Source organism: Antechinus flavipes, chromosome 4, assembly GCF_016432865.1.
Source record: "Antechinus flavipes isolate AdamAnt ecotype Samford, QLD, Australia chromosome 4, AdamAnt_v2, whole genome shotgun sequence".
Taxonomy (NCBI): Eukaryota; Metazoa; Chordata; class Mammalia; order Dasyuromorphia; family Dasyuridae; genus Antechinus; species Antechinus flavipes.
The window spans coordinates 28,913,583-28,939,867 of NC_067401.1; the positions used below are offsets into that span (position 1 = coordinate 28,913,583).

The following is a 26,285-nucleotide window of genomic DNA, read 5'->3' on the forward strand; positions in this document are numbered from 1 at the left end:
AAAGAAATTATAAAAGAGGGAAAAGGACCCACATGTGCAAAAATGTTTGTGGCAGACCTCTTTGTAGTAACAAGAAACTGGAAACTGAGTAGATGCCCATCAATTGGAAAATGGCTGAATATTTTATAGTATATGAATGTTATAACTGATGCTGAGTGAAGTGAATGAAGTGAAGAGAACCAGGAGAACATTGTACACAACAACAGCAAGATTATGTGATGATTAATTCTGACAGACATGGCTTTCATCAGCAATGAGGTGATTCAGACCAGTTCTAATAGTCTTGTGATAAAGAGAGTCATCTACACTCAGAGAGAGAACAGTGGGAACTGAATATGGATCACAATATAGTATTTTCACTCTTTTTGTAGTTGTTTGCTTCCATTTTGTTTTCTTTGTTATTTTTTCCCTTTTTGATCTGATTTTTCTTGTGTAGCACAATATTTATGGAAATATGTATAGAAGAATCGCACATGTTTAACATATATTGGATCACTTGCCATATAGGGAAGGGAGTGGGGGAAAGGGAGGGAAAAAATTAGAACACAAGGTTTTGTAAGAGTGAATGTCGAAAATTATCTATGTATATATTTTGAAAATAAAAAACTATGATTTAAAAAAAAGAAAACAAAAAAGAAAGGCAGGCAACATTCCAGCTGTATGACCTGAGGTCACCAGAGAAGGAAGTACAAAACAAATTATGGAAACAAGTTATAGTAAAAATCATAATATAAAAACATAATGACAATATATCAAAATTTAGACAAAATATCCAAAGAAATGTTCAGAGGTAAATATATACATGTATAAATGGATTTTATATATATATATATATATATAATATATATATATATATATATATATATATATATATATATATATATATATATATAATATATATATGTGGATACATAACATATAACACACACATATATGTATGAATTGATTTCACAGTTCTAATTTCTATTGAAATTAGAAAATGAACAAAAGAATGGACCAGAAGCAAGCATTAAATAAGAAATCACTAAAATAAAAGGACGAATAAATAAGAAATGTTCCATTCTTACTTGTATGATTCTTCCAAGATGGTATTGTTTTATGATTCACAGGATCATCAAGAAAATGTCGACGTTAAAAACAGTTTGTTGTATCAGCAAAAGTTTGGAAATATTACCCTGAAAAATATCTTAAATATAATCTAGCCTAGTCTCCCCCTCAAGTATGAATTTGAATTTTTATCCACTCAATTTAATTAGGCAAACATTTATTTATAATTTATTATATGAGAGGTACTGAACTAGGCACTGGAGATTCAAAGATAAAACTCAAATAGTTTTACTTCAAGAACCTTACAGTTTGTTGAGTGTGGGGTGGGAGGAACAAGATGTACATATAGAATTTACTAATTCCAAGTATATACAGTGCTATATGAATTAATTTCAAGAGATAAGAGAGTACTAGTAACTGAGGGAGACACAGGACAGGTTTCATGTGGGAATTGGTACCTGATCTGTGTTTTGAAGGAACCTGGGAGTTCTATGAAGGAGAACCTTCCAAACATAGGAAACCACTTGGGCAACGTACCAGGGTGGGGGGAAATGGAATGCTGTGAAACGCATACTGATGGAATAACTCAATGAGTTGTCCTTCTACCTATATGTCATAGACTGAGTCATAAGAGCTTTTCAAGTACTTTGTTGTCATCAGGAGATTAATCACAAGATAATTAGTGGAGTTTTGCCCCGATGACTCAATAATAAACAAAAATACAAAATGTCCCTTAGTCCTATATCCCCCTTTTGCTTCCACATGATAGAATGATAAAAATACGGGGGAAGGTGGAAGAAAGCCTAAAGATCATATTACTTTTAAACCATCTGTACACATTAACTTAACTTTTGACATTTTTAACATGCCATTTTATTCCCATAACAAATTAGTCTATTAATAATGGCTAACATTTATGTAGTGTTTTTAGGTTTGCAAAATGCTTTTCATATATTATCTAATTTAAACCTCACAACAAACATGTTAGAAAGGCATTTCAGGTTACTGTACCCATTATAAAGATGAGGAAACTGAACTTCAGAGAGGTGAATTAATTTGCCCAGTCATGCACAACTAATTAGTGTCAAAGCCTGAACTTCTTGCCTCCAAGTCCGGGCATTCTATTCTCTATTCCACATTGGCTATTCTTTATTTGTAATCACATTTGTAAATCACATTTAGGTGAGAGATTTACATTGGCTTATGTAGAGAGCAGAGTTCTGGAGAAATATGCTTGAAACAAAGTGTTAACTCAGTGGAATTGATGAGAGAATGGTTCTCTAGTTCACATATATACTTAGTACTTAGTGTGGCGATATAATGGTCCTCTAGTTCACACATACTCAGTATGCTGTAATGATGTAATTGTAATAGGGTATTTAGACTGGGGGGGACTGGTTGAGATTGGCAGACTGCTGGAGGAGACTGGGTCAGACTGAGATTGGGTCAGTTGATAGACATAGAATGTGTAAGAGACAATAAAGACTTTGGACTCTGTTTCTGTCCATTCTCATGGTATCTATCCTGTCTATCTGGAGGACCTCCAGAAAGCTAGCCTGAACACTACAGGTTTATATCCAAAACATAGCAGCTTGGTGGCACAGCATGCCAGACCTCCAGTCAGGAAAACCTGAGTTCAAATCCAACCTCAAATACCTTCTAGCTTTGAGATTCTGCGCAAGTCACTCAATCCTATTCCCCTCGGTTTCCTCATCTGTAAAATGAGCTGGAGAAGGAAATGGCAAATCATTCCAGTATCTTTGCCAAGAAAACTCCAAATAGGGTACTGGACACAATGGAAAAAAAACGACTGAACAACAAACAAGAGATAATCAAAACACAAACTAGTAGAATTCGATGGTATCTTAGACCTAGTAAGAGGCAAAAGCTGAACTAAGCCTTTTGGAACCTATTGTATTTTATAGATAAAGAGAATTAGGACTTAGAGGGGCTCTACTTCTAGCCTCTCCTTTCCCAGGATAATGATACTTGATTCCTCTTTTTCCCCTTTCCTTTTTCAGTCCTTCTATTTTAACAGCACCTGAATATCTATTTTCTTCTTTGTTATATCATTGAATAAAGGTTTCTATTCCTATTCTTAAAGTATGTAGGTAGAATATTTTGTACATTTTTAATATTTCAAAAACCAAGTTAAGTTGCCCTTTATTTATAAGCCTACATTTTTTTTCCTGGGGATCAGTAGCTCTTGACAGGAAAAAATGTTTCCCGATTCCCATTCTGAGAGAACCCAATTGTTGTTATTTTTATGACTGTAGCTGAAATAATAGAAGTTGTGATATAAGACCCCTTTTGGAGCTGATGGTTCTTGCTTTAAAAAAAGAGCTAATGGACTGTAAATTATCTTTATGGAGCTATAAACCATGGTTTAATGCATGCTTGGTGCATTGGGCTACTCTAAATGAACTGGCCAGGAAACAAAAGAATGAGTATTAACAGAGACCTATGTGGGGATGGTAGAACATCTGCAGGGACCAACATCTGGACCATAATTTCTTTTTTTTTCTTGACTTTTTCAGGCTTGGCAGGATGAAGTGGTACCATGTCCCAAAGGAAGCTGAAAAATGATATTCACAATTCAATGAAAGGATGGAGCTACATAGAAGAATAAAATCTTAACTTCACTGTTACCAGCCTTCTTTCCCTAGGAATAAACAGAGTAAAAATTGAACTGGCCTAGGAGGTATTACCAAGGCCTTAATCTCCCTAATCAGACATAGGCTGGGTTGGTTGATAGCTTACTCAGTGCAGAATAAATCCCAAACAAGCTAAGGTAAACTATGGAGGTGTGAATGTTCTATATTGACCCAACAAACCAGAAAATATCAAATGCCTTCGTGCAGGGCCACAGATAGTGGGGGAACTCTGGGCCAGGTATAAGACCCTTCAGCCCAGAGGGAGCCTGCTGACAATGTCTGGTTCGGCTCCCCATCTCCCCTAAGAGCACTTGGCCTTCCTGAGAAGTCACACAGGTGACAACCTGTGCTGTGACTGAAGCAGAGTGATAGCAGGTGGCAAAGAGTCATCTACATATAATAGCAAGTTGTTTATGTGGTCCCACATGCACAGTATACGCTTAGCGCATGCGCAGTGTTGCTTTGGTTATATAAGGGTATGAGTATATAAAAGGGGGAAGACCTTGGAATAAACGGACTCCATATTTTAACCATCCTTGGGAGTCTTGCCTCATCACTCTTCCACTAAGATGGTATGTTTTTTCACCCCAGCGTGGGGGCTTTAGAAAGCACAGTATGTTTGGTGGGGGCTCTAGGAAGCAGGACACATCACCCCATTTGAACAATAGGTCAGACAAAAGTTCTGTCTTCCTTCCTTCCTCTTCCTCTTCTAATTTTAGACACCTGGACCATATCAATTAGTATATTTGGGTTATGTATGCTCATGAGGGACTCTCTTGAATTCCTCTTATTTCTCCTTAACAATTAATACATTGGTTCTTCCAAAAAACATCTGGGGGAAAAGAAAAGGAAGGGAGGGAAAGAGGGAGGGAGGAACTAGAGTTAATTAAGTACCCACTATATACCAGACACTGTGCTAAGTAAACACTTTACAAATTTTATCTCATTTGATCTTCACAACAACCCTGAGAAGTAGGTCCTATCATTGTCTTCATTTTGCAGATGAGGAAACTGAAGCAAACAGGGTAAAGTGACTTGGCCAGGGTCACACAGCTAGTAAGTATCTAAGACTAGATTTAAACTCAGGCCTGACTCTAGGTCCAGCATTCTACGTGCCTCAGCCTCTATGGGGATGGCAAGGGAGTGAGGAAGCTGTGGTTTCAAATCCTGCCTCAGACACTAACTAACTGTGAGATTCTTAACTAAACCTCACTTAACCTCAGTTTCTTCATCTATAAAATGGGATAATGGAATTTACCTTCACAAGTTTGTTTTTATGCTCTGTGTGTGTGGGTATGTGTATGTATGTGTATATGTATTGGTTTTCTCCTCCCTTTAGAATCATTCCTTGCATGGGAAACATTATTTCATCATTTGTATTTTTATTCCTAGTGTTCTTAGTGCATAATACAGTGCCTGATACATAGTATGTGTTTAATAAACGCTTGCTGATTGATTGGTTGATTGTGAGGATCAAATGCAATATATATAAAGACTTCTGCAGATATTAAAGTCTTATATAAACTTTAGCAATCATGATGTTGTTGTGTATACGTGGATACAATCACTGTTAGTTAATTTTGCTTAACTTTTTGTTTTTTCTTTTCTTTTTCTTTTGCTGAGGCAATTGGGGTTAAGTGACTTGCCCAGAGTCACACAGTTAGGAAGTGTTAAGTATCTGAGATTAGATTTGAACTTAGGTCCTCCTGATTTCAGGGCTGGTGCTCTATCCATTGCACCGATTAGCTGCCCCTTAACCTTTTCTTTCTCAAGAGGAAAGATTCAGCATGTGTGTGCATGAAAGGAAAGAATATCCAGAACCTAAGTGGTATAAAGAAAGACGTCAAATAAAAGTTTTTTTTTCCTAACCAAAGAATTAATCCATCTAAAAAAGAATTCCACCTCACTGAGACACAAAAGTGCTTCTTTCAGAAGGGTCTTATCAGGCTCCCCTTGGCAAACCCTCATTTTTCCTCCATGTTAAAAAATAACAGTCCTTGCAAATTATGGCAATGTATTATTATCACAGTCTACCAGTGAGTGATCACTTGTTAAAAGTATGTTATATGGGTTTGTGAGACAGAGAGAAAGTTAAAAAAAAATTTAAAATAGTTCCTATTCTCAAGATGCTCACAGCCTTTTGGAGGAGATAGTGGGCAAATAAATCAATATAAGGAAAATATGCCCAAGATAAATTAGGAGTAGTCTCAGAAAGAGGGCACTAAAATTTAAAAGATTGGATAAGGCTTCATGCAGAAAATGAGACTTGAAGGAGGTCACAGAAACCAGGAAGTAGAGATGAGGCGGCACAGAATTCTAGGCATGGGACAGACAATGAAAATACCTGGAGTCAAGATAGCATGTCAAGCTTGCAGACTGTTGTCACTAAATTGCAGATTGTGGAGGAGAGCTGAGGTGAAAGGAAGCTAGTAGGTAGGAAAAGAGTGATTATAAAGGGTTTTAAAAGCCAAACAGGATTTCATATGATGCTGGAGGTGATAGGAATTGATGATCTGACCAGGCTACCATAACTGGGAGGCCAGGTTCCTCACCAGTCTCTAAAACATGGCTGGATAATGCTCTCTGCGCTCACGTTCTCCTGCGTGGTGCTGGTAAGAGTTGTCTAAACCTGACACTGCGGATGGAGAAGGTCTGACCACAAAACAAACTGGCGCTCACTGGCTCGACTGCTAGTGCTGGTAGCCCACCCCAAAGGGGAAAAAGGAGGAAAGAAAAAACATTCCATCCAGACAGTCCCTCAAACATAAGCCATAACCCCGAACCACAGGATTACAACCCTCTCTATGTCTATACAGACAAGATGTCATTTCAGCAAGCTTCACAATAATTATGTTCTCTTTTGTTCTCACCCCACCCAAGGTCTTCTTGAAAATATGTCTAGATCTGAACAAAAAGAGGGAAAGGCCCCGAATTCTCATAAACCAAGCACTAAAACCAAGCAAAATTTTTAACTGAGGAGGAAGTGTAAAGGGGATCTTACCAGGGAGAAATTAATAAGATTTCTAATAGAGAACTGACTTTATTTTCCTACCCTTCCCCCATCTCCCAAATCCTAAAATATAGATTTGAATCCAAGTCCACAAACAATTAAGACAGCTCAGCTCTCTTTGGTCAGCCTTGCCTCCCCCAGACCTCTCCTGTCCTCCTGACACAGGACTATCCTGGGATGAGTTCTGCCCCACTCACACACAAAGGGAATCACATATAGATTCCAGAGACAATCCCTCTTTTTCCAGGTACCTGCACAGTCCGTATACCTCACAGCACTAGAAAAACCTGGTCTGCTTTTTGCTGCTCCCTCCCCTCAGCTACTGCTTGGTCCAAGAACTGCTCTGGGGATGCCATGGCTTAAGGAATTGCTCTGTCACTCTACCACCAGCATTCCCTGAATCTCCCAAGCTGGCTGAAGAACCAGGTGGAACCCCTGCTGCTTCTGTCTGGGACCTTATGATGCCTTCTTCCCCAGGTCATATAGTTCCCCAGAGGGTCCTCATGGATGTAAGGAAGAAAACTATAATGGATGTTGTTGTTTGGTAGTTTTCAGTGCTGTCTGACTCTTTGTGATCCCATGTGGATTTTTCTTGGCAAAAACACTGCAGTGGTTGGCCATTTTCCTTCTCCAGCTCATTTTACAGATGAGGAAACAGAGGCAGAGAGAAGTGAATTAGCCAGGATCTCACAACTAAGAAGGGTCTGAGGCTGGATTTGAACTCGGATCTTCTTGACTCCAGTTCTGTCACCCTCTCCATGATACCATCTTCTAATCTTATGATACTCTTCTAATACCCACCACACCGGTTCATCCAGTTGATGATGTGAGAGGAGATGGCTGACTCTGTTCTTAAGAAAAACTGCTATTCCATGAGTACTCTACTTAAAATACTCCACACCAGAGCAGGGCAGCTACTACCCAGATGGATTCTTTATGAGGCTCAATGAACTTATAAAATAAGGGGCTGCTTTAGCTGAAGTAAAAAACACAGGGATAACAGTTGTGATCTCGGAAAAAGCAAAAATAAAAATACATCTAATGAAAAGAGATAATTATGGAAACTACATTTTGCTAAGGTAGCATAGATAATGAAGTAATACAGAAAAAAATCATAGCAAGTTTCTCTGTTAAAGGCCTCATTACTCAAATATATAGGGAATTGAGTCAAATTTGTAAAAGACCAATATGCAGTTGATAAATAGTCAAAAGATATGAACAGGCAGCTTTCTAAAGAAGAAATCAAAGCTATAGTTACATGAAAAAATGCTCTAAATCACCACTGAGTAAAAAAAATGCAACTTGAAACAATTTTTAGGAAAAATAATTACATTAATGATGTAGCTGCACACTCCAATCATTCTGGAGAATAATATGGAACTGTGCCCAAAGGATTGTAGAGCTATATATACTCTTTGACCTAATAATACCACTACTAGATATATATCCCAAAGAAATCAAAGAAAAAGGTAAAGGACCTATATGTACAAAAATATGGCATTTTTTTGTAGTGGCCATGAATTAAATTGAGAGGATACCCATCAATCGAGGAATAGTTAAACAAGTTGTAGTGTCTAATTGTGATGGAATACTACTGTGCTGTAAGAAATGACAAAGGGGATGGTTTCAAGAAACATGATAAGACCTAGACGAACTGATGCAAGGTGAAGTGAACAGAACTAGCACTTTGCACACAGCAGCAATACTATAATAATGACTGTGAAAAACTTAGCTAATAAGTAACCTACTAAGGAGCTAAGGAGCATCAATACAATGATCAAAAACAATTTCTAAAGGATTTTTGATGAAAAATACTGTTATAGAGAGAGAGAGAACTGATTAAATCTGAGTATAAATTGAAATATAATTTTTTTCACTTTTGCTATTTTTCTTACTTTTTGCGACAAGACTAATAAGGATACATGCTTTGCAAATCATTATTAATCAGAGAAATGCAAATTAAGACAACTCTGAGATACCACTACACACCTGTCAGATTGGCTAAGATGACAGGAAAAAATAATGATGAATGTTGGAGGGGATGCGGGAAAACTGGGACACTAATGCATTGTTGGTGGAGTTGTGAACGAATCCAACCATTCTGGAGAGCAATCTGGAATTATGCCCAAAAAATTATCAAAATGTGCATATCCTTTGATCCAGCAGTGTTTCTATTGGGCTTATATCCCAAAGAAATACTAAAGAAGGGAAAGGGACCTGTATGTGCCAAAATGTTTGTAGCAGCTCTGTCTGTAGTGGCTAGAAACTGGAAAATGAATGGATGCCCATCAATTGGAGAATGGCTGGGTAAATTGTGGTATATGAATGTTATGGAATATTATTGTTCTGTAAGAAATGACCAGCAGGATGAATACAGAGAGGCTTGGAGAGACTTACATGAACTGATGCTAAGTGAAATGAGCAGAACCAGGAGATCATTATACACTTCGACAACGATATTGTATGAGGACATATTTTGATGGAAGTGGATTTCTTTGACAAAGAGACCTGAGTTTCAATTGATAAATGACGGACAAAAGCAGCTACACCCAAAGAAAGAACACTGGGAAACGAATGTGAACTATCTGCATTTTTGTTTTTCTTCCCGGATTATTTATACCTTCTGAATCCAATTCTCCCTACGCAACAAGAGAACTGTTCGGTTCTGCAAACATATATTGTATCTAGGATATACTGCAACATATCCAACATATAAAGGACTGCTTGCCATCTAGGGGAGGGGGTGGAGGGAGGGAGGAGAAAAAAAATCGGAACAGAAATGAGTGTCAATATAATGTAATTATTAAATAAAAAATTTAAAAAAAAAAAAAAAAGGATACATGCTTTGAATGATTTCACATGTATAATCAATATTACATTGCTTGAATACTCAGGAGGCGAGGGAGGAGGATTGCAGGGAAATAGAAAATCTGGAACTCAAAATTTTAGAAGAAATAATAATTTTAAGAAAGCATATGTATAATTAAATCTATCCAAAAAACCTGCATGATTTTAACATGATTAGGTAATACTTTGCTGAAAAGAAACTTTGGGGTTACAGCTTACTCTAGCAAGTCAATTCTTTTTTTTTTTAATCAATAAGCACTAAACAGTGAAATACCTCGTTCTCTATATCTTTTAGTTAATCATGTGAATTTGAATATACTTTCTATTATAAAAAGTAGTTTACTAAAATTTGACTCTTCCCTTCCAAATTTTGCATCAAGGATGAAAATACATATTCTCATAAATGTAGCCTAGAAAAAAGGAAATGAAAACTGGAAAACTTTGGAAATCATATGCATGTTCATATTTCCATAGCTTAATAAACTTCTATCATTTTTTACTCTGGTCTTCTCAGGATTCCCAGTGAGGTGGATTATATTTAGACTTTATAAAGATGAAAAAGGAAGCTGATGAAGCAATAGTCACTGATGTGTTCAATGACCATTTCCAGATAATAATAATAATGGTTTTCCTCAATTTTTCTGTAATCAGAAACCTTAAACATTTATCCCTTAGTATTTTCAAAACTGAGTTATAGTTATCTCTAACACAGGATTTTGCTTACCTTGGTCCAGGCCAAATGTTCTTCCCAATTTTTTTAGTTCCATTTCCTTCTCTTCATATAATACATCAGAGATTCAGAGACTGGAATTCAAATATATTTGATTCCACCACCACCGCCTTTGATGAAAAGACTTTGTTCTAGAAATGCTGCCGGATCTGTTGTCCTGTTTCTAGGTTCATCTGGATGCTTTGGAGATGACTTGGCTTTATTCGGTCTTATGTCCAGCTTTTTGTAAACTTGTTTTCCTTTCCACTGTTCTTTCCTGTTTTGAGCCCACCCAAATTCCAATAAGGCACAATCGGACAGCAGGAATTCACACTTTTCTGCTTCCTTCTCATCTGCTACTTATTAACTAGCAAACACTGGAGGATTTCTTTAATACAGCATGAGTGTTCCTTTGGGGACTATGGGAAAATTCACCATCCAAGCCTCTTTTAGCAAAGATATGATGAAGTAAAAGGAGCTCTGGATTGATGAGGAAGGAAGGAGGAAAAGACTTGAATTGAAGGCCCAGCTCTGTTACATACAACCTGTGCCTATTACATGTCATTTCAGTTCTTAGGCCTTCAATTTCCTTATCTTTGAAATGAGAATGTTCTGTTAGAAGATTTCTAAAGTTCTTTCTAACTTCTTTGATCCCATGATCCTGTATTCGCCAGACCTTCATCTAGCAAAACACCAGGACCTGGCTCAGAGCACAGACCAGAAAGAGGAGCATCAGTTCAGGACTCATTGTTCTAAAGCAGTCAGGAAGCACCATTTTCCATTTGTGCCCAGGGCACATCTGAATTAAATTATAGGCTCCCCGGAGATGTGGCTGCTTGTACACCTGTGTGTCCCCCATGCCTGCCAAGAATAGCAGAATAGCAGGAAAGGATATTGCTTATAAATATTTGTGTCATTTACTTGCCTAAGATAGCAATTAGGTACATAATAAATTAACTTAAATAATGAATAATTTCCATGTCTATATGACTTCTTATTTACAAAGCACCTTTCATATTAAGGTAGTCTATTTACTTCTTATCTATTCCCAAGGGTGTGCTGGTAAAACATTTAACAGTTTATTAAACATCAAGGTGCAAGGTGCTAGGGATACAAAGACAAGACAGAAAATATTCCTGCCCTCATGGAGCTTACCTGGTACAGGAAAGGGTTTGATATGTATGAAATTAAGAAGAGAGCAGATAAACTGAGAAAGAAAGGAGCATTAAAAACAAGGGGAAAGCAGGAAGGCTTCCAAGATAAGATGAGTCTTGAATGAAGATTGCAAATTTATTTTTTTTCTTTTTCTTTTTCTTTTTTATTTCATAGCTTTTTATTTACAAGTTATATGTATGGGTACCTTTACAGCATTGACAATTGGCAAACCTTTTGTTCCAATTTTTCCCCTTCTTCCCCCACCCCCTCCCCTAAATGGCAGGATGACAAGTAGATGTTAAATATATTAGAGTATAAATTAGATACACAATGAGTATACATGTCCAAACAATTATTTTGCTGTACAAAAAGAATCGGACTCTGAAATATTGTACAATTAGCCTGTGAAGGACATCCAAGATGCAGGCAGGCAAAAATAGAGGGATTGGGAATTCAATGTAATGGTTCTTAGTCAGAAGATTACAAATTTAGAGAAGTGAAGAAGACATAGAATATTCCAGGGATCAAAGAACAGGGACAGAGATGAACCCTGCCCTGTAAGTTCATTGCTGCAAGGGAGCTCCCAGATAAGAAAACTCACTCTGCCAATGCAAGTTACACTTTCTCTGTAACCTGGAAGGAAAATTAAAGGTAAATGATGGAATGTTGAACTCAGGGCATAGCTGGCAAAGCGATTTGGCTGAAACACAGAGAATCTGAATGAGAATAATGTTAAATAAGCCTGAAAATGTAAGCTGGAGTCAGACTGAGGAGAACTTCAAAGTCCAAATGGAGAAGTTTATTTTATCTTATTTTAGGCAATAAGAAGACACTAGCAGTCTTTGAATAGTGGAATGACACGGTGTTTCCCTTTGCTTTCAGAAGATTATTTTGGCAGTGATGGAGTAAAGATGGCTTTGAAAGGGGAGAAACTTGAAGCAGGCTGAGACCAGTTACTAAAATAATTAGCTATTGCAACAGTCCAGGCAAAAGCTATTTAGGTTCTGAACTAAGCAGGGGACCACATGAGGAGTGAGAAGAGGAAGGGTTCAAGAGATGTCCTGAGAAAGCAGAAGCTCTGACTTAACATGAGCTGGATGGCTGTGGGGGCAAGAAGAAGAAAAGCCCAAGGGTACTCTGAGGTTACCAAGCCAGACAATGATGGTGCCCTCAATAGAAAAGGAGCGGTTTGGAGGAGGGGTGTGTGTACTGGGGGGAGAGGATGAGTTGCTTTCGGGTCATGCTGACTTTGAGATGCTCCTGGAACATCTCAAGCTTAACCAGAACATTTAAACCCACTCATTTACCACTTCCTGCCTCATTTGCCAGGCCCTTAAGCTCCTCTTTCTTGCTTAAAGTTTTTTTAAATCTTTTTTTTTGAAAGCTTTTTCCTTTAGCTTACATTGAGATTGCTTCACATGAAGCTATTTAGGTCACTTGTTTCTGTGCTTTTTGAATTCATCTGCTCTTTGTAACTGTCAAAGAACCTACCTGACCTTCTGATGCCCAACAAGAGTTCTGACACACTAACGTTTTTCTCACAACTCTACTAGATGGAGTCTTGCTCAGCTCTCAGGCAAATGCTATGAAGGTAGACATGCTCACCAATTTTCTGTCCTGCCTCGGTGTCCTGAAACGCTTGGACAGCATTCTGTATCTGCAAATCAAGACAGACGGGAACAGATAAACACCCAGGGAAGGCGTCAGTTTATACTTTGCATTTTTAAAACAGCCTTGAACCTCTGAACCTGGGTCCTGGATGTGATCCCTCTAGAACAAGAGGGCCCTAACATTTTAGAGGAGTAATTTATTTCCTTTGAATTCACCAGTGGTAGAGGTAGAGTACTGTTGATATTGAGGAGGAGGAAGGCACTGTGGGGAGCTAGATACAGTGTGAAAGGACTGAGGATCAATCACTTACCATCATATCACATTGAGAAGTCAATCTCTCTGGACCTCAGTTTCCTTACCTGTAAAGGGAGGGCTCTAGCAGCCCTTCCAGTTCCTCCTCTCTAGAATCAGGTCCTGGGTGCAGAGGAAGGGAGCTGCTAGCAAGGAAATTCAAAATGCACTACCATTATTGGCTGTATTGTCCTTCCCCCTGGGACCCGTGGCAAATCTTGGGATGGACAGCTGGAAAAGAGCCTGAAAGGGGGAAATGAATGAGTGGACATCTGGAATATCTACTAGGTAAGATTTCCAGCTCCAAGAAACGAGCTCCAAGCAGCTCTCATCCAGTTGTTAAATTTGCAGTATGAGAATTTACATGTGAAATTTAGTATTTTGTTTATTGTCTAGACTTGAGAAAGTGATAGTGAAAATGTTAATGATGATTAAATTTTAAAATGTGTCAACCACACCTTTTCCTAGAAAGCTCATTGTTAAACATAATCCTTGGGTGGACCCCAATCTAAAGGTAGACCTCCTTAATGCAGAGACTTTTCTATGAATAAGTTGGTTTCTACCTCTGCAACTTAATCAGGATCTGGATTACAGATAATTCCAAATGAGTTTAGGTCACTTATTTTCCTCCTAAATAAATGCTTTTCAAGGATTTTCTTTCTGCACTGTTGCTGTTTCTCAATTATTTCATATTTATCCAGTACAAAAGCCATGGCCAGCACTATCCAGAACCAGTGGGCATTCCCAAAGCCACCACTAATCCCCATTAGTTCCTATAAAAGGGACATGAGCCAACTTCTCTGGAAAAAACTCACTGTGGTTCATAGAATCAGTCTTAGAGTTGGACGGGACTGAAGAAGCTTTCTCATCAATCTCCTTCCTTTGGTCAGTAAGGAAAGTGAATCCCAGAGAAGTTAAGTGGCTTGTCTGACATCACACAGGGAGTGTCCCAAAAAAGACTGAAAACCAAGTCCTTGACTCCCCAGCTAACGTTTTGTCCACCATATCAGGGGATCTCAAAAAGACAGACCCTCTTATCTGCAATGAAGCCATTAGGACCAGCTCTAAATAAGGGCCTTGATTTCTAGGATTTGTTGAAACATATTTTGTAGATAAACCAAAAAAATTGACTTGCATGGACCAAACAGATGGAGGGCTAAATGAGCTCCTGAGAAGTGGAATTTGAGGGGGAGGATTTTAAGGCTAAGGGCTGGACAGTCTTTCCATGAGCAGTTCCATAATGAAGCACCCCATTTCTTATCTCCTCTTCTCCTGTTCTTCTTTCCCCATCCCCTCCCTGACTCCTTTTCTCCTTACCACAGGAAGTGGAATCTTTCCATCAGCATCCAGAGGCCATTCTTTGAACTGCATCCCCAGAGCTTCCTTCCGCATCTTGCCCACCTGGGACTTGATTTTTTTGATATTTTCTCTTTGGTCTTGTTTTTCTTTGACATCACTCTTCATCTTGGATATTCTAAAAATACAGGGACAGAGAATTGGAAAACCTCATCCGGTGAAGTCACTTCATCTGACATTGTTTGAGAGCACGTGAGGGTTGAGCACCCTTTGAGGTACAGTACCTGTTTCTCCCCAACAACCTTCCCTAATCATTCCAGTCCTTGGGAATCCTTGCCTCCTCAGATCCCCCTAGCACACCTGTGAGAATCTCTGATTTAATGTAAGATTTAATTGGAAAGAAGTTTGGAGATCATTATAACCAACTGTTTCATTTTACAGATTAGGAAACTGAGATCTAAAAATAGTAAGTGACTTGGCCAACATCATATCATCATTTGTGGAGCTGAATTCAAATCAGATCCTCTGATTCCAAATCCCATACTCTTTCTACTCTACACACCACCAATTTGTTATATAACTATCCATGTACCTGTGTTTTATTTCTCCGATGAGGTTATAAGTCTCTGGGAGGGTTAAGGACTGGACCTTTTTTTTTTTTTTTTTTTTTTTCAGTGATGATTCTAAATTTTCTTACAATTTAGATGGGCTGTACCAAAAGTGATTCCTGTGATGATTCTTGTTCTTCTAAAATAAGTAGAAATAGTTCTCTCTGGGGGAGAGGTGCAGGTTTCTCGGGGAAGGTTTTTCTGGAGGCAGTCTTAGTTGCAGTTGAAAGTAATAATCACCCAAAATGCAGCCAGGTGATAAAAGTTCAGATCTTTTATTATCTCCAACATAGCCCGGTTAGCTTAGAGGTCTATCTCTCTGCTTGGTTCCAAGAGCTCTTGCAGTTTTGTCCTTTGCTTCTGCCTCTGCTTTCTTCAGCCTTCAATCCAGCTCCAAGTTGAATCTGCCTTGCCTCCGAGAGAGGGCTTCTGGCTCTCCACCAGAGTGCTCCTCTCCAATCCAGCTGAACTCTCTTCTGCCACCAGCCAGCCAAGTGGAATATATTCTCTAGAATCTCTCTTCACTGGGCTTATATAGGACTCTTTTGAGAGAATGGGATTATGGGTTTTCTCCCATAGTGCTCTCTGGCCCTAAGAGCTTTAAGGGAGGTGTGAATTCACAAAGTTACAAAGTTTATTTTGTGAAACTCCCATACTTGTGAACTCCAATGAGTAAAGGTGTGAACACAAGCCTTGTATTAATTAGTTCTATTTAGTACCTTGTTTCAGGTTCTGGCCCAAAACATCTTCTTGTAAGATCAGATCAATAATCTATCAACTCTAATGAGTTAGCAGTTTGTAAAGATTCCAACATCTCCCCCTTTCTTTTGTTTTAGAACTCAGGGTAGTCATGACCTCCCTGACTTCTCAAGGAGGTGAGAACTCCCCAAAAAAGGTGATCATGCCTTCCCTGACACCTCAGGAAGGGAGATGAAAACACCAAAGGAAATAGGAAGTCAAATCAGATTAACAGGTTTCTGAAGGGGTACACATAAATCCATTAATATGGGCCAGAACTTTGAAACAGATATACATGCTATACATAAATCCATCAATATGGGAGGCATTACACATAATTTACATAAGCACAGCAATATAACACAGGCTAGTAGTAATGTAACAAATAACATGAATCATCCTGAAAATTTACACATGTCCATAAGTCCTAGAAATAGTCCAAAAGGAATCCATTGTCCATTAGTTCATGTGCCAGGAATCTAATAATTCCTGTAAGCTCTGAAGTACTGCAAAAGTTTCATCAACAATTTTTCATCTGAAGGAATCCAATGATTCTTGCTGGTTTTTCAAGAACTAAAACAGTCTCATCTTGTGTTAGGAAATCCAATGATTCTTGAAGATTTTAAAAGTCCTTTTAACAGTCTCATTGTCAGCCTTTCAGTGTCAGATACTTCTTAAATCTTTGAAGTTTTTCTCTTTTTCTATTTCATCTCAGGAAATCCAATGATTGTTGCTGGTTTTTCAGGAACTGAAAGCTGAAGATTTTAAAGTTTTTTTGACAGTCTTATTGTCAGCCATCTGATTCCTTTTCCACCTGTGGAAATATAAGCAGACCCTCTTCCCCAAGCAGTTAGCTTATCTAATTCCCTTCTATTTACCACTTTTGGGATTTTTCCTCATCATCTGGTAATTACATTGGAGCTGTTTGCACTGGATACTGCCCAGTTGTCTTAAAAGGCCTGTATTCTTCCCAACTGTAATCCTGATTGCTTTTCTGTTGGTTGATGACATCAGAGTCCTGAATTTCTAAAGTCTCTCTGGGTGTAACCTCAGCTGCTATCATGCCCCACCTGTCCTTTGATTGATACTTTGGAGCTGGGTCCTGCCTCTCATTTCTTTGGGTCATCCTACATTCAGAGGCCCAGTGAAAGCCTCGGTTACATTTTGGACATGGGGTTTTGGGTTTTTTTTCTCTCACCCTGTCTTCTCATTGTATCTCTGTATTTACATTGAGCTCTCAAATGTCCAACTTTTCCACACTGAAAACATCGACGAGTTTCTCTAGAATTCCTCTGCCAAGAAGGACCTTGTCTTTCCATGTTCATCATAGTCTGGGCATAATAAGCATTTGTGCCCACTGTGGCACAATGTCTTATGCTCTCCTCTAAAAGATCATTTTTGTCTAGCCCCCATATAATTCTCTTGCAAACCTTATTGGCATTTTCCTTAGCCAAATGTTTAGTCATTATTTCTGTTGCTGAATTGTCTCCAATGGTTCCTATTACAACGTCCCACAAAATCTGCAAAAGGTTCATTGGGACCTTGCTCTATTTTTGTGAAAGCATTATTTCCATCTTTCTGTCCAGGGAGAGAACTCCAAGCTTTTATTGCAGCCTTAGAAATTTGCTCATACACTGTTATGGGATAATAAATCTGTTCTGAACTCTCTGCATACCGACCTTGACCAACTAGTTGGTCAAAAGTGATTTGTCCAATAGCTCCTGTTTGTCTCTTGTGTTGGGCTTGAATCCTACATAATTCATGAAACTCCAAAAGCCACAATAAATTTTTCTCCAGGTTCTAGACATGTTCTGGCTATGTATTTCCAGTCATTCGGGGTTAAGATTTCATAAGACAAATTATCCAGTAACATCTTCACATAAGATGATGTAGCCCCATAAAGAGTGCAACCCTTTTTCAAATCTTTAATTTTTTCCAAATTAAAAGGAGTGTATCTTCTCCCTTTTTGACCTGAGGAGTTGAGCTCTTCAATCACAGGATATGCATTTATAAAATCAGATATATCTTCTCCTTCATTTTTTGCCTTAATTAATGCTTTTGCTAATCTTGTCAAATTCTGCTTTACAGGAGAAGCTGACTGTGTTTCTGCCTCTCTTCCCCCCCCCCCCCCCCGCCCTTTCTTCCTCTACCCATGAAGGGTTAATTGAGGGGGGAGGGTCATGAGATGTGGAATCATCTAATTCCTCCTGCTGTGAAGTATCACACTCAGAATTGTACTTAACTCCATTCTCATCTGATTCATCTTCCTTTTCACCTAGTAAAGTTGGTACTTCTTCCTCCTCCACTTTCCTTTTCTTCATTCTAACACTTAAATAACTTCTTATAGCCAATTGTATTAAATTATATGTATTAATTATGTCTTTGGAAATTGAGTCAGGTCCATTTCTATTATAAAAAAGATCCTCTCTTTCTAATGTCCACTGCATTGAGTTTGAATTAGATCTGTAGTATTCACCCAGTTTTTCTCCTATTAATTTCCACTCATCTAAATCTAATTCCTTTTCTGTGGAGAACCAAGGACATATGTACTTAACAATTTCTATAAGTTCAGTGATCTGCTCCAAAATTATAATTAAACCTTTCGCTTTTCATAATTTTGACAATGCTCTCTAAACATTTTCCTTGAACAGAAACAGGCTGTTTTCTAAATATCTGTCCCATCTTAGCTGAAATTCTACTTTAACTCTTCTAACAAAATTTCTTTGTTGCACTCACCCTAATTTCTGGGTTGAAGAGTCTTTTCCACTGGATCAGGATCAGAGGCTTTTCCACAGGATCAGGATCTGAATCAGTCCCACTTTCAGGGCGCCAAAATGTGGTGATCTTTTTCTTCTTTAGTATATATAATAAGATGGATGGTTCTCTCTGGGGGAGAGGATAGGTTTCTCGAGGAAGGTTTCTCGGGGGAGGTTTTCTTGGAGGCAGCCTTAGTATCAGTTCAGATCAATAATTACCCCAAATGCAGCCAGGTGATAAAAATTCAGATCTTTTATTATCTCCAATATAGCCCGGTTAGCTTAGAGGCCTATCTCTCTGCTTGGTTCCAAGAGCTCCCTCCGAATGTCTCCACATCCAAAGGTTCTGTCCTTCAGCCTCTGCCTCTGCTTTCTTCAGCCTCCAGAGCCAGCACAGAGATGGAATGAATCTCTTGTCTCTTTCACTTGGGGCTCGGCTAGCTTTCTGGCGAGTCTTTCAGACCAGCTTGGTCTCAGTGGGGGAGGTGCAGGAGCCCAGCCACCAACCACAGTGGTGTGAGATGAAGATGAATCTGGTTGTCCGTTGAACTCTCGACTTGTAGCTTCTTCCTCTGAAAACTCTTCTTCCGCCACCAGCCAGCCAAGTGGAAAATATTCTCTTGAATCACTCTTGCCTCGGAGAGAGGGCTTCTGGCGTAATTCAACTGAAATCTGTCTGAGAGCCTCTGTCTGTTTCTTTTATACAAGAGGGAAGAATTGTGGGATACGAGAGAGAGGGATTATGGGTTTTCTCCCATAGTGCTCTCTGGCCCTAAGAGCTTCAAGGGAGGTATGAATTCACAAAGTTACAAAGTTTACTTTGTGAAACTCCCATACTTGTGAACTCCAATGAGTAAAAGTGTGAACACAAGCCTTGTATTAATTAGTTCTACTTAGTACCTTGTTTCAGGTTCTGGCCCAAAACATCAACTCTAATGAGTTAGCAGTTTGTAAAGATTCCAACAGATCCCCACCCCAGTTTCCCTATAATAGCTTTGTAGAGGGTATCATGGAAGTGGAAAAGGAATAAGATCCTGGGACACAAGTTTTAAGTTTCTTAGAAGCCACTGAATCCAACTCCCTCATTTTATAAATTATATGACCCTGAGGTGCAGAGGTGAAGTGACTTGTCTAAGATCACCTAGCTAAAGGAGATTAGAACCTGTTCTTCCTGCCTCCCAATCCAGCACTTTTTCTGCTGCAAAAATAACATATCCCAGCCCTAAGCTATAAGCGACTTCTGTTTCTTTGTCTTATATGGCACAGCAATAGGAATACAAAGCTGGTTTTCAATAACCATTTTTAATGTATAAATTAATTGCTTGCTCTTTTCCTCAGGGAGATTAAGTGCCTTTATCTCATTTATTCTCTGTATTTCTTAAGTGGTTTTAAAGCACTCAAGTTTTTTGAGTAATATCTTCATGAAATAGGAAAATTAGCACTTCAATCAATCAATCAGGGGACGTGGCAGCCATCCCAGAGTTAAAGTTGTAAATACAAAAGGGAAAGAGATCCTGTCTTCAGAGAGCATCCCTCCTATCAGAGACAGCACCTGGAAGGAAGCGTGCACACACACACAGAGTGTACGTTATGCATGCATATATATGTTGTGCTGTGTGGCACATGTGCATATGTGTGTGCACTGCATGTGTGTGTGTATACAGGAAGTAATCCCTATAGAGATTTAAAAAGACTTTATGAAAAAGGTGCCATTTGAATTAAGCCTTGGTTTGGTTCAGTAGAAAGTGTGATGGATTGGCAGTCAAGCCCCTGCCACTTACCACCTTTGTGACCCAGGACTAGTGCTTGGCTGAATATGTCTTATTTTATTCTAGTAGAAAGAGGGGATTCTTGAAAGTTTTGGAGGAGTGAGTCAGTACAAGATACGCCATCATAACCATCAACTGGCTTAAGCTCAGAATTCAGATAAATTGTTTTAGTCACACCATGCACTCCATTTGAAAGTAATGTCAAAGTTAAATGATCTTTGTTTAGAAGTTTTAAAATATCTTAATTTTGTTACACATCTCAATATCATTCATTTGGCAAGTACTATATAATAAACTGGTTTCCCAAAGAAACCCTGCAAATTTTTAAAAAATGAAATAATTTAAGACTGATTACAGAGAAGCATTTAGAATCTTCAATAATAAATTCAAATTAATTGTCTTAAATTTTTGTCTAAGATTTTCTTTTTTTTTCCTTTTTGGACTTTTTTTCATTTATTTGCTATTTTATTTTTCCCAGTTACATGTAAAACAATTTTAAAAATATTTGTTTTTAAAACTTTGAGTTCCAGATTCTCTCCCTTCCTCCCCTCCTCACTCTCTCCTTGAGAAGGCACATGTGAAGTTATGTAAACATTTCCATAGAAGTCATGTTGTGAAAGAAAATATCAATTTCTTCCCCCCAAAAAAATAACTTCAAGAAAAATAATTAAAAGAGTATGCTTCGGATGAATACAGAGAGGCTTGGAAAGACTTACATGAACTGATGCTGAGTGAAAGGAGCAGAACCAGGAGATCATTATACATTTCAACAACAATACTGTACGAGGATGTATTCTGATGGAAGTGGATCTCTTCGACAAAGAGAAGATCTAATTCAGTTCCAATTGATCAATGATGGACAGAATCAGCTACACTCAGAGAAGGAACATTGGGAAATGAATGTGGACTACTTGCATTTTTGTTTTTCTTCCCAAGTTTTTTTTCCCCTTCTGAATCCAGTTCTTCTTGTGCAACAAGAGAACTGTACGGTTCTGCACACATATATTGTATCTAGGATGTACTATAACATATTTAACATGTATGAGACTGCCTGCCATCAAAGGGAGAGGGTGGAAGGAGGGAAGGGAAAAGTCGGAATAGAAGTGAGTGCAAGGGATAATATTGTAAAAAATTACCCAGGCATATGTACTGTCAATAAAAAGCTATAATAAAAAAAAGAGTATGCTTCAATCTGTATTCAGACAACATACAATTTTTCAAAAGTAAAATAATGTTCTTTCATAAAGGACAAATACATAACTGGTTTCAGAAGAAAAATCATCAACACCATTGAAGCTGTGAAGACATTCAAAGACAGGATGGCGTAAGTGACAGAAATACAGAAACACAAAGTAAAAAATTCAAACCCAGAAACCAAACCACTTTTTCTGTTTACCACTGGGATAAACATGTATTATTAGGAAAGATCACTGGGGTTCTTTTTGTACAAATGCCTAAGTCGCAGATAGCATGAGTCCTAACAAATTTGAATGATATCTTAAAAGTGACTTTCAGAATATGTTGGCAAGGCAAGAAAGTCTATCCAGAGAAAATTAGATGTTTTTAATGAGCACAAACTAAATTTTCAAAAGAATCTTGTCTGTAACTTCAAAGGATCAAAAGGGATCCTTGCTTTGCATAGAGTTGCTTAGAACAACTTGACAGCTAGAAAACATAGAGCACTAGGTCTGGATCAGGAAGACCTGAGACTAGATTCATACAGTTACTAGCTGTGTTTCCCTGGACAAATCACTTAATTTCTAATTGCCTCAGTTTCTTCATTTGTAAAATGGTGATAAAAGCACTTAACTCCCAGGTTTGTTCTGAAGATTAAATGAAATTATATCTATAAAGTACTTAGTGCAGTGCCTGGCATATAGGTACTTTAAAAATTCTTCCCCTCACTTCCCTTAACCTTCCTTTTCCTCAGCTTCCCCTTTCCTCATTCCTATCCAGAGTTTGGAAAATGATTTAAGTATGAATATGACTGTCAGTTTCTCATATTTTTCCATTAAAGGTATTTTCCATTTATGCACATTCCATTTTTATAGAAATGAGAAAGTGGACATACTAATTGTTTCTCACTATTCTTTTCTCAGTTTCCTTTTGTGATAATAATACTATCCATGATTTCCATTTCATATGAATTTCCCCCTCTTTAAAATAGTCTCAAAATTGACTCCTAGATATTATCAAATTTAGTCACCTTCAGAATTAATTTCCTTTGCATGTATTTTTCAAGGCGTTCACTTTTCCCAACTTCATTTTCTTGAAGGCCATTAATGGACCCATAACTTTTAGAGCTTAACTACCATAGTATATGCATATAATGAAAATATTGCCATCACCAGGAGGATAAAGGATTTGGAAGAGAACAAAAATAGATAAGAATTTGAGAGATTTTCCAATATTTCTATAGCTATCTAACCTCAACACTAATGATAGTGCATACTGTTTCAAATAATGATGATGACAGCAAACATCTTAGTTTTACTTCTGATCTGAGAGTAGAGTTTTCAGTATAATGCCAGATCTTGTTTTTAGATAAATGTTTTTGTTCACATTCTTAAAAAGCGTTTTCACTTCTATATGATAGGACCTGAATTTTACCCTAGATTATGGAAAGTAATGTACAAGCTGGGCAAGAGCTGAGTGATGGCATCTTAATGGGTAAATCATTAGAGCTAGTTGGCTAACTATGGTTGAGGATCATTTATTATAGAGTTATCACTAAATCATGACTATTTACCCCAGAGTCTTTTTAATTTGTCATTTAATTACCCAACCCTGGTGAAGTGTGAAAATGAGGTGCCTGGTCTAGCTTCTTCAGCCAACTCTCACAATGGCTCCTAAGCAGAAGGTACTTTAATATCCAGAAAATGGCACTCTTGTGTTCTTTTGGATGTATCATTTTGCACACAAAGCAGAAAGGATTATGGCTCAATTATCTACAAAATTTGGCACCATGCACCTAGCCAATATGGATCATTTGAGTTTTGAAAAAAATCCACCAATCTGGCAGTGAACAGTACAAATAGAACCTCATTGAGAATGAGGAGAAAAGCCTCTATTTCTATTTTCCAGTAATTTCTTCAGCAAATGGATTTCATCTTTTAAATGTTTACTCATCTGTGATTACTCATATTTTCAATATAAGTTGCATAAAATTTGTCTATACATGGAACATTTTCTTTTTCTTTCTTTTTTCTTTTCTTTTCTTTTCTTTTTTTTTTGGTGAGGCAAGCAGGGTTAAATGACTTGCCCAATGTTCCATTCCTGGCGAGTCTTAAGTATTTGAGGCCAGATTTGAACTCAAGCCCTCCTGAATCCAGGGTTGGTGCTCCACTGAATCATTGAGCTGATCTGACATGGAATTGTCAAGAATGAAATAGATAAGAAATATATACATATGATTACAATTCTCTAAGAAATACTAAATGGATGCATTATCTTATGTTGTCAGAATTTGTTTCCCATAGCAGGAAATTGAAAAAGCAATTTTACTACTAGAAAATGTGGTAGAATAGGGACCAAAGAGCCTTCAAGGTTTTGTTTTATTTCGTTTCATTTTGTTTTGGGGTTTTTTGAGGCAATTAGGATTAAGTGACTTGCCCAAAGTCACAGAGCTAGTCTCTAACGCAGATCTTCCTGACTTCAGAACCAGTGTTTTATCCACTATGCCACCTAGCTGTCCCTATCTTTCATGTTTTTAAAAAGTATAAAAGCTTGTAATGTATTGCTATAATAATGATAATAATAATAATAATCCTGCGGAAGATGAGCTTACATCTTTTATTCAAATACAAAAAAAGCAATCATTTTATCATAATGTGCAACAAATCTGCAGAACATTAAACATAAAAGACTAATGATAGTACAGTTATTTTTCATGGATTGTTTCTATCTAAACTACATTGAAAACAACCAGAAGAATGAGATAATAATAATAATAATAAGCATTAGCATTCAGGGGGGTTCACAAAATTGCTGCCAAAAAGTCATTTGGCAACCTCCCAATGCTTCACCAGACTGTGGTCTGGTTAATTCAGGAATAAACAGATGACTAAATATGTAGTAAGACTTTCAATTATCTATAATGGATAGGAAATTGATGTGTTAGTTAAATGAGTATATTTTAAAGGATATGATAAGTCCTCAATCAATATTTCATTGTTTGATTGCTTATTTAGTGTAAATAGGATGCTTGGAATCTCTTCAGTATTGTACCTATAAGTTGGGGGTGTTTTGCCCATGGAGGTTTTATGGATGTTCACCTTGATTTGTTTAAATATAGGCAAGAAAAGGGCATGAATAGATATCTCTGGACTCTTGCCAGTTGCTCTCCAAAGGAGATTTTGATTCTAGCCAGGAAGGTTACAGGAAATTAAGCCACAAATCTGGGCCATTTTGCTCCCCTCAAAAGAGGAGATAACAGACTACAATTATATCTCTCTGTCCCCCCAAATATTGCTAGTCTAGAGGAAATGAATTTTGGACTCAAGACACTCTTTCTTAACTGGGAAGGAATGCTCCCGGCAATATCCAAAAGCTTGACTTATTTCTTGTCAGTTAGACAAAATCAATAGCGAATAGCAAACAAAATCATTTATCCAAGTCAATAGTAAGCAAAACTGAGAGAAAGTGTACAGATTAGAATATTCCAGATAATAAAGAGTGAATTAGTTCTCTCTCACTGGGGGTTAGCTATCTCCGCTCCCAATCTCACCAGAGGAGAAATTCCTCCAAGTTTACAATGCAGCAAGCTGCAAGGGATATGTTCAAGCTTCCTCTACTTGCTGGCTTTTTCCCAAAGTTTTTTCTCTTTCCTGCTATACACAGAATTAAAACTCTCCTCTCCCCAGCTCTCACTAACTCTGTCTCCTTAGAAGAGAGAGTATGGAGGCATCATTCTTTCAACCAATGAGGCAGGTCTTAAGCAAATGCCCAGGATTGAGCCTAAGATTCCGGTCCATTTAAATCTCATTTGGCAACCTTCTTTCTTTAATGATTCCCTTCTCTCTCTTCATCTTCAGTTTTATCTCCTGGTTCCTTTCCTCTATCCCTGTGTATAATGTAACATTTCTCTAAGAACAGCCAACAAACATGCTAAGAAAAAACCAGCTCCCAAACTCAGTACAATATTGCATAAGGCTCCAATAAGCCAGGAGTTAAAGCAAAAAATATCTCAGAGACGTTTCTAGGTTCAGCCCAGGCTTGCCAGCAACTGTGAGATCATGGCAAAACCTATTTCTGATCTTGGGCATTCTAGACTTCCCTCCTAGAGGCTGAGTTTTTATGTCATAGAAATGACAGATTCATTTTCTATCATGAAACTTTGGGGGATGATATAGAGGAAAAAATTCTGGATGTGGGATAGGTAGGACCACTTTTGCTGCCTGGACAACCTTGTTCAAATTATTTGCTTTCTTTGCCCCTCAGATCTTTATCTACAAATGAAGAGGAGGGACTCAATGATTTCTGTGCTTTCTTCCCACTTTAAATCTATGATCCTATGATTACTGTAGCACAATGAATAAACATGAGCTGTCACGATGCTTAGTTTTCAGTCTGAGGGTAAAATTTAAATAAAAAAAAGATCCAATTTTGCTCTCTCCATATACTATGTGTGTCAAATGATGGTTAAAAATTATTCCATCTTCCTCCTTTTCTTGGAGAGGTGGGGGATTGAATAGATGCAAAATGTTCTATATGCTATTAACCATGCTTGGCTTGTCATTTAGTTCTTCTGTAGTGAGACTAAGGCTTTTCCTTGAGCAAAATATAGCACAAAAGC

General features: G+C 37.8%; 1 protein-coding gene across 1 annotated transcript in view; it reads right to left on the reverse strand.

Moving 5' to 3' along the window:
• EFCAB5 (EF-hand calcium binding domain 5) overlaps positions 1-26,285 on the reverse strand; it is a 132,834-nt gene that overhangs the window by 76,510 nt on the left and 30,039 nt on the right. The window contains exons 4-5 of the mRNA XM_051992245.1: positions 14,642-14,798; positions 13,028-13,079 (exon numbers count right to left, since the gene is read on the reverse strand). Of these exons, the coding sequence (XP_051848205.1) occupies positions 13,028-13,079; positions 14,642-14,798 (209 nt within the window). The remainder of the gene's footprint in view (positions 1-13,027; positions 13,080-14,641; positions 14,799-26,285) is intronic.